This window comes from Mustela putorius, unplaced genomic scaffold (assembly GCF_011764305.1).
Source record: "Mustela putorius furo isolate JIRA1106 unplaced genomic scaffold, ASM1176430v1.1 tig00000174_pilon_pilon_pilon, whole genome shotgun sequence".
Lineage (NCBI taxonomy): Eukaryota > Metazoa > Chordata > Mammalia > Carnivora > Mustelidae > Mustela > Mustela putorius.
Window position 1 is genome coordinate 2,658,849 of NW_025421304.1, and position 17,790 is coordinate 2,676,638.

At 45.1% G+C, this 17,790-nt stretch overlaps 1 protein-coding gene across 1 annotated transcript; it reads right to left on the reverse strand.

The window, feature by feature from the left end:
* Positions 1–123: 123 nt before the first annotated feature.
* On the reverse strand, positions 124–15,945 carry ZNF599 (zinc finger protein 599). The gene is made up of 4 exons (XM_004765020.3): positions 15,545–15,945; positions 13,377–13,503; positions 11,300–11,395; positions 124–2,385 (listed from the first exon to the last, which is right to left on the reverse strand). Exons 1-4 carry the CDS (start codon positions 15,560–15,562, stop codon positions 863–865), a joined length of 1,764 nt encoding a protein of 587 aa, XP_004765077.2. The 5' UTR covers positions 15,563–15,945; the 3' UTR covers positions 124–862.
* Between the last annotated feature and the right edge of the window lie 1,845 nt (positions 15,946–17,790).

Consider the following 17,790-nt stretch of genomic DNA (forward strand, 5'->3'; position numbering starts at 1 on the left):
AAAAATACACAGGGATGCCCGGTGGCTCAGTCAGTTAAGCATCTGCCTTCAGCTCAGGTCATGATCCTGGGGTCCTGGGATTGACGCCCACATCAGACCCCCTGCTCAGCAGGGAGCCTGCTTCTCCCTCTCCCCCATCCATGTTCTCTCTCGCTCTCTCCCAAATAAATAAATCTTAAAACACACACACACACACACACACACATAGAGGGAATGAGGTCTTTCTATCTCTCATACCTACACCATTCCCCACCCCAACCCCAATGACAAATTATCACAAGCTTGGCAGGGAAATTGGAAAGAAGCCGTACACTCTTTTCTTTTCCCTTTCTCTTCTATATCTCCTCCTCTACCTCTCATTGTACTTTTAAAACACCCTTGAGGTGGTTTTATAGTATAAATATAGGAAGAATTCTTTTTTTTTTAAGCAGGCAGAGAGAGAGGAGAAAGCAGGCTCCCCACTGAGCAGAGAGCCCGATGTGGGGCTCGATCCCAGGACCCTGGGATCATGACCTGAGCCAAAGGCAGAGGCTTTAACCCACTGAGCCACCCAGGTGCCCCAAATATAGGAAGAATTCTTGCAGACATATTTCCTAAATGCAAAACCACTGGGTCTCACTCATGGATGACTCTCGAGGGTAGTGTAAGGGTCTAGGCTGGGTCAATTTCTAATATGACCCTTGAGATGACCTGCCACAAAAAGCTTTCACACGGATGGCAATTATGTTTCTCCTCAGTATGAATTCTCAGATAATGAGCAAGATATTTCACCCGCCAAAAGGTTTTTCCTGAATGGTTACATTCAAAAGAAAAGGTATTTCACCAGTAGGTGTTCACTAAAATTGACTGATGTAAACAACCTTTAAACTCTGGTATGAATTTTTCGATGGTGAGTGAAGGAGGAACTGTGGCTGAAGGTTTTTCCACATTCACCACATTCAAAGGGTTTCTCTCCAGTGTGAGTTCTCATGTGCTGAGTTAAAGCAAAGTTGTCACAAAAAGCCTTCTTACAGTGTTTGCACTCATATGGTTTTTCTCCAGTGTGGATCCTATTATGACGAACAAAATTTGCAGGTTGGGTAAAGGCCTTCCCGCATTCTCTGCATACGTAGGGCTTCTCGCCAGTGTGGATCCTCATGTGTCGAGTAAAGGAAGAGCTGTAGTAAAAGGCTTTTGCACATTCTTTACACTCCAAGGGTTTTTCCCCACTGTGGGTCCTATGATGTCGGATAAAAACAGAGTGGTGTGTAAAGGCTTTTCCACAATCACTGCACTTATAGGGCCTCTCGCCAGTGTGAATCCTCATGTGTTGGATTAAGGAAGAGCTGTCGCAGAAGGTTTTCCCACATTCCTTGCATTCAAAGGGCTTCTCTCCGGTATGAGTCCTCTTGTGCCGGATAAAAGTAGAGCGGTGAGTGAAGGCCTTTCCACAGTCGTCGCACTCGTAGGGTTTCTCTCCAGTGTGAATCCTCATGTGCTGAGTGAAGGATGAGCTGAGGCAAAAGGCTTTTCCACATTCTTTGCACAAGAAGGGCTTTTCTCCGGTGTGGGTCATATTGTGCTGGATAAAAGTGGAGCGGTGAGTGAAGGCCTTTCCACATTCACTGCACTCATAGAGTTTCTTTCCGGTGTGAATCCTCATGTGTTGAGCAAAGGAAGAGCTGTAGTAAAAAGCTTTTCCACATTCTTTGCACAAAAAGGGCTTTTCCCTAGTGTGGGTCATATTATGTTGGTTAAAAGAAGAGCGGTGGGTGAAAGTTTTACCACATTCTTTGCACTCATAGGGCTTATCTCCAGTGTGAATGCGCTGGTGCTCTGTGAGGTGAGACCTGCGTTTGAACGCCTTCCCACACTCAACACACTTGTATGGTTTTTCCCCAGTATGAAACCTCATGTGTCGAATGAAGTCTGCCATATAACGACAGGCTTTCCCACATTCACTGCATTTAAAGGGCTTCACTCCAGCATGAATCTGCTGATGCTGAACAAGAGCCCAGTTCTTGCTAAACCTTTTCCCACATTCTTTGCATTTATACAGGCTATTCCTTGCCTCTATCACAGGGTCTTTGCCTGGTCCTTGCTCGGGTTCACGTAGATCACCTTGTGTAGTGACGCGCTCCTGCAAAACCGTGAAACCCAAACGATCACCGGTCTCCAAATCATCACGTTTATGGGTCAGCTTCCTAGGGCATGTCTCCTTGTGGGGGTCCGCACCTGGCCTCAAGTTCGCTTCCTGCACTTCTGATAGCTTCTCCTGATCCCTTGCTTGCCCCAACCTGGAATCCCTTGAGACTCCCTGGGTCACTTGTTCCTCAAAGGGGGCTTCCTCAGTGAAGGCAAGCTGAGAAGCAGTAAGCTCTGTGGTCTCAGGTTTTGCTTTTTCACCTGAAGGGAATCCAATACAGAAAGGTGTCTATTAGTCACGTCGACACAGAACAAACAAAATTACCAATAGGGATAGAATGAAGATGAAAATAATTCCTCTAATGCCTGTGGCATTTATACACCTACTAAGCCCAGGCTTACAATTTCTTTCTTCACTAATCCTTGGACTCTAGATGTCTCTAAAAGGCAACTCAGGAAGAAAAGCTGGGGCAGGGCATGCAGAATCTGGAGTGGAGAGGTCCCCTCACTCTCCAGAATAGGGGAGGGCGGGCAGAGTAAAGACTACACTGCGTGTAATGACTGTGCCCTAACAGCCCATGGTATGATTGCACAGGGAAGGGCACTTAACCTGACCCACATGGGAGACAGAAAGAGGTCAGTGGAGGCTATGTGGAAAAGGTGCTGTGGTAGCTTATTTCTAAAGGAGAACAGGGTTTCCCTGATAGAGGAATTAGGGGGGAAACTGCAGCAGATGACGGAAGTACATGTGGTGTGTTAAGAGAATTCTGGATGCCAGGCAAAGTGAAGTGGATGGGAGGATGGTGGAGACGAGGCTGGAGCGGCAGGCAGGGGCAGAGGAGAAAAAAAACCTCAGGATTCTGGGCTGTGAGATTGTGGGAGATGATGAGAAACTGCTGGGTGGGCGTACTGAGCCTGCTTCATCTGAGTAAAGACCAGGTAAATAGACACCAAATAGATACCTATTCTAGATTCATCTAGATTCTAGATGAAGAGAATTATAAATTTACCACATTAATGAAGATCTATATGAAAAGGGGGATTGTATTATCCTTAAATTCATCTATAAATTCAATACAACTTCAGATAAAGTCCTGATAGAATTTTTCAAGGATGTTCACAAAATGATTTCTCACTTTGTGGAATTTATACAAATGAACAAACAGACCAGGCTATCTCCACAGAAGAATAAAAAAGGGAGTCTTGCCCTTTGAGGAACTAGAATTATGATGATTATGTACATCAAGGCAGTATGATGTAGGCACAGATTTAAGATCAACTGTCAAACTGTCAAAGGAAAAAACAGAATTAAGAGCTCAGAAATGTATGTATGAACTTTGAAATATGACAGAAGTCACAGAGAGGCCCAATGGGAAAAGGAGGGACTATTCCACAAATGGATCTCGAGAAATCATTTCCCATATGGGGAAAAATGAAACCACATTCCTACCCTCATGCCAGACTGATTAAGACCTGTCAGAAGTACAACACTCACAACATTTAGTAAACAGTAAAAATAATTATCTTTTAGATCTTGGGAAACTGAAAGATTTCATAAACAAGATAAAAAACCATTCACTGTTGGGGCGCCTGGGTGGCTCAGTGGGTTAAGCCGCTGCCTTCGGCTCAGGTCATGATCTCAGGGTCCTGGGATCGAGCCCCACATCGGGTTCTCTGCTCTGCAGGGAGCCTGCTTCCCCTCTCTCTCTGCCTGCCTCTCTGCCTACTTGTGATCTGTCTATTGAATAAATAAAAATCTTTAAAAAAAAAAAAAAACCATTCACTGTAAATGCAAAAACTAGTCAATTTGACTAAACTAAATATAATTTTTTAAAAGGCAAACAAGGGTATCTAGATTAATATCAGATACCATAGACTATAGAGCAAAGTAAATGAGAAAAAGAGGGACATTATAGAATGATGAAAAAATCAATCCACCAGGAAGACATAACAATCCTAAATCTGTACGCAACAAATACCACAGCCTCAAAATAACCCCAAAACTGAGTTCAACAGAGAAACAGATAAAACCACAATTACAGCGGGTAAGTTCAGCACTCCACTTCCAAAATGAAAATTAAGCACATTGGTACGAACTGACATTTCACAGAAGATCTACATTAGCCAATCAACATATGAACAGGTGCTCAACTTTCCTGGATGAGGGAAGGAGCAAAAATACCACAAGGAGATACCATATTATATTCACCCGATTGAACAAACTTACGAATGTAATAGTTGGAAAGGATGCAGAGCCACAGAATCATTAATACAATGCAGGTGAAGTGTAAACAGGTAAGATACCATTTGAGAAAACAGCAGGGCAGCATCTACTGAAGTTCTCCTTTTGCTCACCTATAATCATCAAAAAATTCTAGCCCTAGGAACACTACTAAGAGAAATTCTTACACATACTCAATGAGGACATATGTATGTAAATTTCTACAAGAGCATTCTTTGTGGGTATAAGAAACTAGATACATGAAAATGCCCATGAAAATAAATGAATACATTGTGTTATATTCATGAAAATGACTACAGAAAAAAAAAGAGTGAACTATACTACAGCATGAGGAATCTTTTTCTTTTTAAGATTTTATTTATTTATTTGACAGATAGAGATCACAAGTAGGCAGAGAGGCAGGCAGAGAGAGAGGAGGAAGCAGGCTCCCCGCTGAGCAGGAAGTTCTATGTGGGGCTCGATCCCAGAACCCTGGGATCATGACTTGAGTCGAAGGCAGAGGCTTTAACCCACTGAGCCACCCAGGCACCCCACGCATGGGGAATCTTAATAATATACTGCTGAATAAAAAGTACAAATCATATAAAACAATATAACCTATGTTATACTTTCCATAAAGTTCAAGTAAGTATGTGTACACTTGAGTATAATGAAGTAATGTTTAAGCCTGTTTTGAGAATGTCAGTTTATGTGGCGTTATAAAAACACATACATAGGATACATACATCCCTGTGTTTACTGCTACATTATTTACAGTGACCAAGATACAGCCCAACTGTCCACTGACTGATGCATGGATAAAGAAGATGAGTTATACATACACAATGAAATATTATTCAGCCATAAAAAAAGGAAAGAAATCTTGTCATTTGCAACAACATGGATGCAGCTACAGAGTATAATGGTAAGTGATCAGAGAAAGACAAATACCATATGAGTTCAATTATATGTGGAATTTAAGAAACAAAACAAATGATCAAAGGGTAAAAAAGAGACAGACAGAGAGACACAAACCAGGAAACAGATTCTTAACTATAGAGAACAAACTGATGGTTACTAGAGGGGAAATGAGTGGATGGGGGGATGGGTTAAAAAGGTGATGGGGATTAAGGAGTGTACTTGGCATGATGAGCACCAGGCGATTAATATATATATATATACACATATGTATGTATGTGTATATATATACACATACATGTATATTCATTTTTTAAGCCTTATTTACTGTGGTAAATACATAACATAAAATTTAACATGATAAAACAATCTTAAAATGTAATAGATAGAATAATTAGATGAAGTGGAAAAACTCCTTGAAAGATTCAAATTACCAAACTGACGCAAGAAAAACAATATATCAATAGCCCTTATATTTACTCTAAAAGCAAATTTTGTTACGAACTCCACGTTTGTGTTCTCCCAAAATTCATGTGTTGAAGCCCTAACCTCCAATGTGAATTTGGAAATAGGGCCTTTATGGAAGCAACTGAGGTGAAATAAGGTGATCAGGGTAGGTCCCCGATCTGGTAGGATTAGTATCCTTCTAAGAAGAGACACCAGATTGTTCTCCCTCTTCTCCTAACCGTCACCAGCACTCATGCGACACTAGGAAAGAGGATGGTCTCCTTTGTCTTCTTATGTGGACACCAATCCCATCACGGGGGCTCCACCCTCATGAGCTCATCTAAACCCAATCATCTCCCCAAATCCCAACCTGACAGCATCACACTGGAGGCCCTAACCCCCAGCTCCAATTATGAATTTGGGGAGGACACATAACAATGTTCACAATAACATAAGAAAAGGTATGTCAATCAACCATCCCAGGGCACAGCAAATGTTCAGTAAGCTGTACACCCCTCTTATCATTATTAGAGGTCCTGCACTTGCCAGCCAGAATGTCAGCAGTAACGTGAGTAAGAACATTTTCAGTAGTGTGGTGCTGAAAAACACTACTGGGTCTCAAATAATAAATACCTGCTCCCCAGTATGCATAGCAGCTGACGACTCTTATGCATGTCTACTGGGAATGTGAAATAATGTCGCTTTGAAACTGTTTGGTGATTTGTACTGAAGCTAATCATGTATCTACACCATAATCCAGCCAGGCCACTCATTTGCATATTCCCAACAGAAATGTGTGCTTAGATACAACAAAAAATATGATCAAGAATATTCACAGCTGCATTCTTCACAATATTCTGAAACTGGAGAACAAGCCAGATAACAAGAAAATGGATATATAAAACCTATTTATTCACTGAGACATTGCCCAGTTAAGAAATAACTCTGAATTTTGCAACCCAGATGAGGGAAACTCGGAGCCACAATTATCAAAAGAAGACAAAGACGTAACAGTATTATGCACTGTGGGGGTCCATTTCTAAGTCTTTAAAACTAATCTAGTGATTGAGTTGAATGCTGGCTACTTCGGTAAAAGGGGATATTAATAAAGAGGGAGCAGAAGAAACCTGGGAGGTACTGGAAATATTTCTTGACCTGTGTGGTGGATAGTTGGGTTTATACATGTAGTATTTCATGAAGATGAACCTTTAAAATCTATATATTTACTGTAAGTTACGCCTTCAAACAGCAATTAAAGAAAATAGTAAAACAGTAATGGGGAAGCCTAGAAGTCCTGGGTAGCTGTCTCTTCAGAGAATGAGAAAAGTCCTCCCAGAAGCTTGCTTGTTCCCGTGAAATAGAGTCGTCAACAGTTACATGTGCTGGACAGTCAAGAACATTTTGGTTTTATACTTCCCCCACGGGTCCGAACCTTCACTGTGTTTTCCGTATTGAGTTGAGAGAAGGTGAAGATACAGAAGGGGCAGGAAGTAAGTGAAGATCAAGGTCCCGGAGGCAGCAGACCCCTGTATGGAATCTCCTAATTCCTACCTCGTGGTGCTTACACCCTGCTATGACGCTCTCGGGTGAAATGCCAGATTGGCTTGATTGGCTTCTAAAGAACAGACTGTGGCCGGGCCCAGGCAGCAGAATGTACAAGATGGGGCTGTGTCCCCTCTTGCTGGAGTGTCTCCCACCACCACCTGATCTGAAGAAGGAAGGTGACAGGTGTGAGGGGTCCCTGACTGCGGCGTGAGGCGGACCCCTCCAAGTTGTGCCTGCACCTCCAAGCCACAGATGGGTAACAGGAAATAGATATTTTGAGCTATGTTTGTGGGAATACTGCCAGGCAGCAACAGATAACTAATATACCTGAGAAGTCAGGCGACAGTGTGATCTAGACTCTGCTGGGGGAACGCTCGTCACGCATGAGAACTCTCCCACAGAAGTGAGAAGGAAGGCGCAGGATGAGTCTATCCAGGGTAAACGGAAAGAAGGCTGAGTGTGTAATCTCTCTTCTGAATGTGAAGTAGGTCACATGGTGAGTTACCAGCGGCAAGGTGGGTGGTGGTATCTGGAAGGACGGTGAGTGGATAAGGAAGCGGATGGAAGACAGAGAGGGGACCAGAGGCAGGCAGCAGATACAGGGAGAGTGACTGGGAGTCTGCTAGCATAATCAGGCAAGAGATGAGTATGGCTTGGACGAGGAAGCTCATGGGCAAATGACAGAGCTGGTGAAGGTGACAGATTCTGGAGATATGGAAGATAAAACGTGATTGAGATTCAGGAATGGCGGCCTAGAGGGTAGGAAGACGATGCAGGCGGTATGGGGTCTTCCTTTTGTTCCTGGCTTCCTTGACTTGCGGAATGGTACGACCAGTAGTTGAAAATGGGGAGATGGGAGAAGAGGGCCAAATCATGAGATTCTTTTTAGGATGACAGTGGGAGACTGGAGTCCTGGAACATTCATTCAAGTGAAGACATGGAATGGCAGAGCGGGGTGACGGTATGAGACAGCCTCTAAGGGGTAAGGAAGGGAGGGCAGGACACTTGCTGGCCAAGCAGCTGGAAGGAACATGAGTGGGGAGAGATCACAAATCTGCAGCAATGCCTCTCCTTCCATGGCTCCAGCAGCTCTTAGTTCAACTGTGAGGCTGACAAAGGCAAATATCCCCTTGAGGTTTCATAAGACAGAAGGCCAAGAAGAGAACAAGGCTAGGGACTGCGTCCAAATATCTGCTTCGCAAATGGAAGGATGGATACGTGCAGGGATGTGCATGCCACACACATGTGCCGTGCCACACCCAGTTGTGGGCCCCCAGCCATGCTTGTGTTTTTCCCAGGAATGCCCCCCCACCAAGCCAGCACTGCAAGCTCTGCCTAGCCAGACACCCACAGGTGCCATTGCACACCCTGCCCAGTCATTCCTACCAGCCACTTTCACGGGCCATGACCAGCCACGCACTCCCCATCATCAGCAGGCACTGTGCCCAGCCACTGAGTGCCCAGCTGCTGCCATGCGCTACACCTAGCCACCAAGACCCCCCAACCACTGCACTGTGCACGGCAGCCTGCTCCAGCCAACATTGTATGCTGTGCTCAGCCTTGTGCCCCCAGCCACCGCAGGACCTCAGGAGATCCTCACAGGACTAGTGGTCTAGGGCCAATCTAGCTAATATGGCCACCCTGCTCCTGAGTTCCCAGGTGGGCACTACTCCCAGGAGCTGGCCTGCCTGGGTCCCACTAACACCACAGAGAACAAGCATAGCCTACAACAGGCAGAGTCAGTGTGGACAACAGCACTGAAAGGAAAAGTGACTCCGACACAGCAGCAGGATGTAAGCAACATGTCGGATACTCTCCTGAAGGACCAAGGTTCTGAACAAGGGGACATCAAACAACAGGGCACTCCAGGACCTCTTCATAGAGTCACTACTTTCAAGAGCGGAAGACACAGATGACTTTTTTTTTTTTAGGCTGACTTATCTTAACACGCAGAAACAGGCACAGAGAAGCAAAGTGAGGAGACAGAAAAATTTATCTGGTGGTAACCATGTATCAAAAATCACTTATAAATATGCAAAGAATAAAGAGAAAGAAATCTAAATATATCACTCAAGAAAATCAGCAAAACGTGAAAGAGCAAAAGACAAAAGGATCTGAGAAAAAACTACAGAAATAACCACAAAACAAGTAATAAAATGGCAGCAAATATATATCCATCAATAATTACTCTGAATGTAAATGGGCTAAATGCTCCAATCAAAAGCTAAAGAGTGAAAGAATGGATATAAAAACAAGACCCATCTATATGCTGCCTACAAGAGACTCGTTTTAGACCAAAAGATACCTGCAGATTGAAAGCGATAGGACAGAGGGATGCCTGCGTGGCTCAGTTGGTTAAGCCTCTGACACTTAAAATTTTTTACTTAAATTCAATTTAGGTAACGTACAGTGTATTATTAATTTCAGGGGTAGAGTGCAGAGATTCGTCAGTTGCATAGAATACCCAGTGCACATTATATCAAATGCTCTCCTTAATGCCCGTCATCCAATTACCCCATCCCCCCACCAACCTCCCCTCCAGGAACCCTCAGGTTGTTTCCTATAGTTAAGAGTCTCTTATGGTTTGCCTCCCTCTCTGCTTTTATCTTACTTCATTCCTTCCCTTCCCCTATGTTTATCTGTCTTGTTTCTTAAATGCCACATATGAATGAAATCATATGGTATTTGCCTTTTGCTTAGCATAGTACCCTTTAGTTCCATCCACGTTGTTGCAAAAGGCAAGATTTCATTCTTTTTGATGGCTGAGTAATATTCCTCTGTGTGTGTGTGTGTGTGTGTGTGTGTGTGTGTGTGTGTTTACACCACATCTTCTTTATCGACTCACCTGTCAATGGACATCTGGGCTCTTTCCATAGTTCAGCTATTGTAGACACTGCTTCTATAAACATTGGGGTACATGTGCCCCTTCAAATCACTATGTTGGTATCCTTTGGATAAATACCCAGCAGTGAAATTGCTGGGTCACAGAGTAGCTCTATTTTTAACTTTTTGAGGAACCTCCATACTGTTTTCCAGACTGGCCACCAGTATGCACTCCCACTAACATTGTAAGCACGTTCCCCTATCTCTGCATCCTCGCCAACATCTGTTGATTCCTGAGTTAATTTTAGCCATTCTGACTGGTGTGAGATGGTATCTCATTATGGTTTTGACTTGTATTTCCCTGATGTAATGTTGAGCATTTTTTCATATGTCTGTTAGAAACCTCCAACATTTTTAAAAAATATTTTATTTATTTATTTGACAGAGAGTGAGAGATCACAAGTAGGCAGAGAGGCAGGCAGAAAATTAGGGGGAAGCAGGCTCCCTACAGAGCAGAGAACCCGATGCGGGGCTCGATCCCAGGACCCTGAGATCATGACCTGAGCTGAAGGCAGAGACTTAACCCAATGAGCCACCCAGGCACCCCTACAAGCCTCCAACTCTTGATCTCAGCTCAGTTTTTGATCTCAGGGTCATGAGGTCAAATCCCATAGTGGGCTCTGGCCTTGGTGTGGAGCCTACATTAAAGAAAGAGAGAGAAAGAGAGAGGAAGGAAGGGAGAAGGAAAGAAGGAAGAAGGAGAAAAAGAAAGGAGAGAAAGAAAGAAAGAGAGGGAGGAAGAAGAGAAAATGAGAGGACAGAGAAACATCTATCATACAAATGGAGGCCAAAGGAAAGCCAGAGCAGCACTACTTATTTTGGACATGTTAAAACAAAGACTAACAAATGACATAGAAGGACACTATATAATAACAAGGAGGACAGTCCAAGAAGAAAATATAACAATCGTAAATGCTTGTGGCTAACGAAGCATTTAGAGCTTGTCTGGTACTCTGCATACCAAGTCCTAACTAATAAAGAAGAGTGTGGTGGGATGGAAAGACTGGAGAAACACAGTGTGGAGTGCTCCATGACCAACCAAGACCCCAGGAAGACCATGAAAAGAAGCTGCCTGTGGAATTTCAGATCTCCTGGGGGTCTGTCAGTTGCCATAAAACCCATATGCCAGGACACCCACCTGCCAGGCTCTCAGCCACCTACCTGTATACGTGCTTTTGGAGAGGCCTCTCGTCACTGTCCACAGTTCCTGCCCCTGCTCCACCAGGGAGATCAGCTCTGCTTTGGGAACAGGATGCCCTGTGCATGGAGAGATAAATGGGGCTTGGGTACACAGGGAAATACAAAAGGAGGTCTTGAGCACACAGGAGTATACACCTTTCACACACCACCATGAAACTCCAGAAAGGAAACGACTCTTTCCAGAAGGTGTTCCCTAATGAAGCCAGTAGAATTCAACCACCCCATGGATCAGAACTATCTGGAGATGTCTGGTTTGAACACGGAACAAATTAAACCAAATCTCTGGGCCTTAGGACAGAACACAAGAAGTCTAAAAAGCCCCCCAGGGCCAGAAGATGGCTAAAAACACTGGACGAAATCACCTGCTGAACGGCATCTACTGCTGTCAGATGTCTGAGATGTGACCTAAATCTGCTACCCACTCTGAAGAGCAAGCCTTTACTCCAAGTTGGGAAGACAGAGCTGAAGGTGGGGGCCTGCCGCCCGACCTGCTGCTGTAGCATCCCATGGCTACTTCGAGGATACCGGCCTGATGGCCTTGACCAAGCAGAGAATGCGAACGGACACGCCTGGGTTGGCATCTGCCAGGCCAGGAGCCAGCGTCACCTCAGGGCTTCTCATCAGGTAAAGTCATTACATCTTTCAGGGGTGAAATCAGCATGAGGACATTTTCTGGGACACACTCCAAATGCATTTTGCCAAATGTGAAGGCTTAAAGACAGGAGGATTCTAGAGAAACCAGTGACTAAGGCACCGGGACCGTCAGAAGCTCGGAATAGAAGATCCTGTACTGAAGGCCAGAGTGCATCCAGCTGTCCCACAGTGAACGGTCAACGGTGTCTGCCGGATGCCTAGCCCTGAGCTCAGGCAGCGGGCAGTGTCAGAGTTAAATCAGACCTTCCTTCATCTGTCATGGAACTGAATCCCTGTCCCCACTGGGACTTGGCGCCTGTTGGTCCCTCCACCTAGAATACTATTCCCCGTGCATCTCCTTTCAGATGACTGACCTCCAGGGAGAGACAATGTGGACACGAGGCTGGGAGAGCCCCGTCAAGGTAACCATCAGGACGTCTGGGAAAAGGGAAACCTCGGGCCTCCATCGGTTCGTATTCAAACCGATTTCTGGGAAAATTCACCATTTCAGGTTTCAGTGCAAAAATATTTGGGATTTACTGATTAGTACATATAATAAATACATGTGTCATACTTGCTATGTTCCCAATTCTATTCTAAGCACTTCACAGATACTAGGTCACTTCAGCTAAGTCAAAGTTTACTATGAAAATACAATAAAATCCAAATAACTGTATTTGGTCCCAGGAAGCTCATGCTGCATCTTCAAGGCTCCATGTCCTACAGCTCTTCTTTCTGAAGGGGAAATCGGCCAACAGACACAGGACAGCTAAAGATGCAGCATCAAGCCCAGACTCTTCCAACAACAATAGAAGGCAGGAAAGAGGAAGGAAAAAGGAAGAGCTTTCTTAGATGCCCATCAACACCGTTAAATGACATGTCTGTATACCCTCTAAAATGATCTCCCTCAGCAGCAGAGAAGCAAGGCGAAGGCCTTAGGAAATAAGGGACAATTGTGCAGGTACCAGGGGCCAAAGCCATTTAGCTGAGATTGTGCTGCTTGGAAAAATACCATGAGCACCAATGTCAAATATCTTCCTGTTTGTCTGATTCACCCACTTGGAGAACTTCCTATTACCCACAGGTCCTGTTAAATGGGCTGTGAGGACATTTGACCCAACCAAACTAATCCAATCACTTTAACTCTTATGGAGATCTGGAATAAGGACGTCAGATTGAGGCCAGCTTATGCTGGACACTTGGTAAAAATGTTGAGAACTGTTTCTTATACAACAATCCCTGTTGCACACACAGGGAGGCCAATAAGAGGTTAGCACACGAATATGCCTAGGCTGTGGGGAGACAGGAAGGTGGGTCCCAGAGACCCTCTCAATCAACCATGCTTATAGAGAAAGAGTGGAATGAAAGCCTGTGGGTACCACTCAGGAGAGCACTGAATCCTTACCCAGTGAGACCAAGAGCCCACAAGTCTCCAACATCACCTCCCGGTATAAGGTCCTCTGGGCCAGGTCCAGATGTCTCCATTCCTCCCCAGTGAAGGTCACGGCCACGTCTTGGAAGGACACCAAAGCCTAGAACATCAAGCAAAGATGGTGGGCGGCCATACATCTATTAGATGAGATGCGAACCTATCAGTTGGCCTCCGGCAAAAATCCAGAAAGGCCTAAGCTCTGAACCCCTGAGTATCTCCTGAGAAACCTAGTTCTGTTGTGGGCTCAGGAAGGAGGAACACGGTGCCTCTGACAGAATAAAAGATGTGGAAGAGCAAAGCTTCCTATGCAGGAAGCTACTGGAGAAAGACACAAAACCATGATCACCTCATGTAGGCGGTAAGGAGCAGAGAATAAGCCCCCAAGGTAAGCGCCATCATCTCCATTCACAAGCAGCAAATGGAGGCTCAAAACCAAGTGGAACAGGGGCACCTGGGTGGCTCAGTGGGTTAAGCCTCTGCCTTCAGCTCAGGTCATGATCTCAGGGTCCTGGGATCGAATCCCATACCGGGCTCTCTGCTGGGCAGGGAGCCTGCTTCTCCCCTCTCTCTGCCTGTCTCTCTTCCTAGCTGTGATCTCTCTGTCTGTCAAATAATAAATAAGATCTTAAGGGGGAAAAAAAGCCAAGTGAAACAGAGTTGTATGTCTAATGAGAAGGGGCAAGAACTGAACCCAGGTCCCTCAGGTCCAGCCATGGTGGGGGGTTTCGATTTAATCTAAGAATGACATTGTCCCAGAGGGGGAAAACCTTTCATTCTTCAATCCCTTATTGGGCACTGGTCAGGTCCAGCACTGTTCTAGGCCTGGAGATGGAGCAGAGAACAGCAGCTCACACTCTGGGGCTGGGAAAGGGTCTCCAACAAGAAATTAAAGAAATGACCAAGACCAAGTCATAGGGCTCTAATAGCTCAAAAAACAACAAAAGAGAATAACTGATTGCAAACATTAGGAGACTTTATCTGGGGCAACCAGGGAAGGCCTCTCTCAGGGGACACTGGAATGAGGCTGGAGTGAAGTTGGGGAGCAGGCCAGGTGAGGAAAGATCAGTCACTAACATAAGTCCCAAAGGTAGTCAGAGCTAAGACGAGTGAACAGGGTGACATGCTAGAGATTTAACTTCAGTTCTGTTGTGTTTACAACCCAAGAGACACAGCATTCCTGTATATTGTCCATAATGAATATTGGACTCACTCTTCAAGCACAAGTCACCCCCACTACCTGAAAGCACAGTGTTCCTAGGAAAACATCCCTAAGCCAAATTGCAGTCAAGTGAAAAGTATCCCCCAACTTTCTCAAGGTCCCTCTTACTGCTAAAAAGGAAAAACTTATATTAGCACCTGTTCTCACCAACCAAAAGAAACTCCAAGAGGATTTTTGGTTTTGCCTTACTAACCTACTCCCTCCCAAAAGCCAGTGGCTAAATCCAAACCTTTGGAAAGTGGGGGAACCTGAGTAAGAAAATGTGTTCTACAGGAAAATGGATTCTCTGCTGCAAGCTGCAAACCGGCTTCACTTATAATACAGAGATGGCAACTGCAAACTTCAGATCGGTGCCTGTCTTGTGTTCCCCACCTGACCTAGGACCTTCTACACCAATCAGAGAAGCAGCAGTTCAAAAAAACGCAGCTCCCATCCCCTCTCCCAGCTTCCAGCTGGGTAGAGGTCTGCGGCAAGGAGGCCCAAAGGCCAGACTCTCCCTGGTGTGAGCCTAAGAGCAGAGCAGGACCAGCTTGGTCCCCCTCAGAATCGCACCCAGGCTGATTGCTCTCTGAGCAATGAAGGACACTTGTCACACACATACCCTCTCGGGTTCCCTCAACTGAGAGAGAATAATCCTTAATACACACAGTATTCCGATTTTAGACCCGAAGGAATGGAGGCCAATCGCCGTGAAAAGGCAAGCTGAGGTCAGAGGCAGAAATGGAAGCCTCCCCTTCTAACGCCCGGGTTCGGAACCTCGAGTTAGGGGTGATGAGATCTACACCCTTTCCCGCCGTATTCCCCCGGGGACCTCCAGATCCAAGAGCATTAAGAAGGAATGGCGAGGAGTCCCAGGGTCAATATCACTGCCGGCTGAACCGTGAGGACCCAATCGCGTGAGCCTGCGCGACCCTCCACTCACCAGCGCCGGCGCCGCCATGAGGCCCACGGACCGAGCGAGACCGCGAGAAACAGCGACTCTACCGCGTCCAGCGGGCTCAGCCGACCCCTCACCCCAGCCCTGGGCCGGGTGACCAGGGACCTCGGTGTCCGCTGTGTAAAGCCTCAACAGGGTCCCCAGAGAGTGCCTCGGGAACGAAGGGCTAGTGCCGAGGCGCCGGACAGGCTAGGGGGACAGCCCCGCGACAGGGTCTGTCGAGCTCATATAAAACCGTGGATTTAGGTCCTATCGTCCTCACTGTCCTTCGCTCAGTCTGGAAGACCCTTCTGGGAGCGGCCTCTCCACAGCGTTCAACCTAGAGGCGCGGATCCACACAAACATCGCTACAGCCAAATGACGTCCTAAAGCAGCAGCAGCTACAAGTCCCGCCCACGGTGCGAGAGAAACGCCCCTCTCCACTCACTGTCACTGGCTGAGCGTCAATCTTCGCCGTCCGGAGCACACGGCTTTCTGGGTAATGTAGTTTCTGACTGCATCTAGGCAACAAACTTTTTATTCTCGAAAGAGATACCTGGTGTTAAAGTTCCAAAAACAGGGACGCCTGCGTGGCTCAGTGGGTTAAACCTCTGCCTTTGGCTGAGGTCATGATCCCAGAGTCTTGGGACTGAGCCCCACATAGGGCTCTCTGCTCAGCGGGGAGCCTGCTTCCTCCTTTCTCTCTGCCTGTCTCTCTGCCTACGTGTGATCTTTGTCTGTCAAATAAATAAAATCATTTAAAAATAATAATAAATAATAATAATAAAGTTCCAACGACAGGGGTGTGGCTTTTAAGAGTTCCAAGGAGAAGCTCACAGATTTCAGTGGCCCTTCAAGCAACCCTTCACCTCAAATAGGTGAGGCATACCTTGACCTTCCTCTCTGTGTAGGGTAGTGGGATAACTCACTTCTCCTTTCCGAGTCAGTATTCACAATGAAAAATGCAGATAATCTTTGAATGTAGTAATTTTTAAAGTTCCTCTAATCAGCAGTTTCCAACCTGCGGACCAGTACAGCATGGCCTGGGAATTTGTTACAAGTACAGGCCTCCCTTCACTCCTACTGAATCAGGACTCTGGGCTAGAGCCCGACGTCTTTGCTTTAATAAGCCCTCCAGAGGAGTTTAATGCTCCAGAACAGGTGAGGACCAGCCTCTTTAAATTCCAGTGAATAGATGAGATAAAACTACCTCTTTTGTGGGAGATGACTAAAAAGAGCTTAGTAGCAGACTTGGAACATAATGGCAAGTACAGAAGAGCTAGGGCCGTCATTACGATTATGATTATGGTTATTTTATGTTAGTATCATTGGCAATGTCATCCCAAGGATCTGGCATACACTCCTGTGAGACAGGAAGTCTTGTTTTCAGAGGCATTGGGGACATTTGTCAAAATAAATAATACTTTGATTCAACAAGGAGCCTCCTAAATAGTATTTAACATTTTTACATAATACACTTGAATCAGTCAGAAGCGTTATTTAAGACTGCTTTTTGGCTCCCTTTATGACAGGGACTCTTCTATCATGTGGACACTGAAACCAAAGCAAATGGTAAGAAGGATCGGTGCAGTATAGAAACATTTTCAGAGAAATGAGAAAGCAAAAAAGTCACACAAAAATTATGATGTAGTTCCACAAAGTTATATCAAGAGTGCCTGCCTCTCCTGCCTCCCCTTCCACCTCTTCCATGTCTGCCTCACAGGCCAGTGAGACTTTCCCCTCCTCTTCCTTCTCCTCTCCTCCTCCCACTCAATATGAGGACAATAAGGTTGAAGACCTTTATGCTGATCCAATTCCACTTAGTGGAATTTTTTTTTATGTTTTTTTTTAGCTTTTTTATAACATTAGTTTACACACTTAAAAACAACTTCACTGGGAAGACATAAATATGTCTATTGTGCTTAAATGCAGAACTTTGAAATATATAAGGGGAAAATTGACCAAACTCAAGGATAATACACAAATTTCAGTCATAACTAGGGATGTTAACACTTCTTTCTCACTAATTGTTAGAACAAGCAAACAAGAAGCAAATCAGAGTGCAAAAGATTTATCTTGACTTAATGGTATTTCTTAAAACACTAGATCCAACATTAGTGGAATACACTTTTTCTTTTTATAAAAGGCATGGATGAAACATTTATTCTGTCTTAACTGAATGAGGTATATTTCAGGAAAAGTGGCTGATATCAGACTGTTATTTTTTTAATTTCAATTCAATTTTACTAACA

Bases quoted from the DNA above. Each gene is read 5' to 3' on its own strand.
- ZNF599 (XM_004765020.3), bottom strand. The intron at 11,396-13,376 runs GTAAGGATTCAG...CTCCATGCACAG, and splicing joins TGGGCTCTTGGTCTCACTGG to GGCATCCTGTTCCCAAAGCA. The intron at 2,386-11,299 runs GTAGGTGGCTGA...GATTCCCTTCAG, and splicing joins CTCCAAAAGCACGTATACAG to GTGAAAAAGCAAAACCTGAG.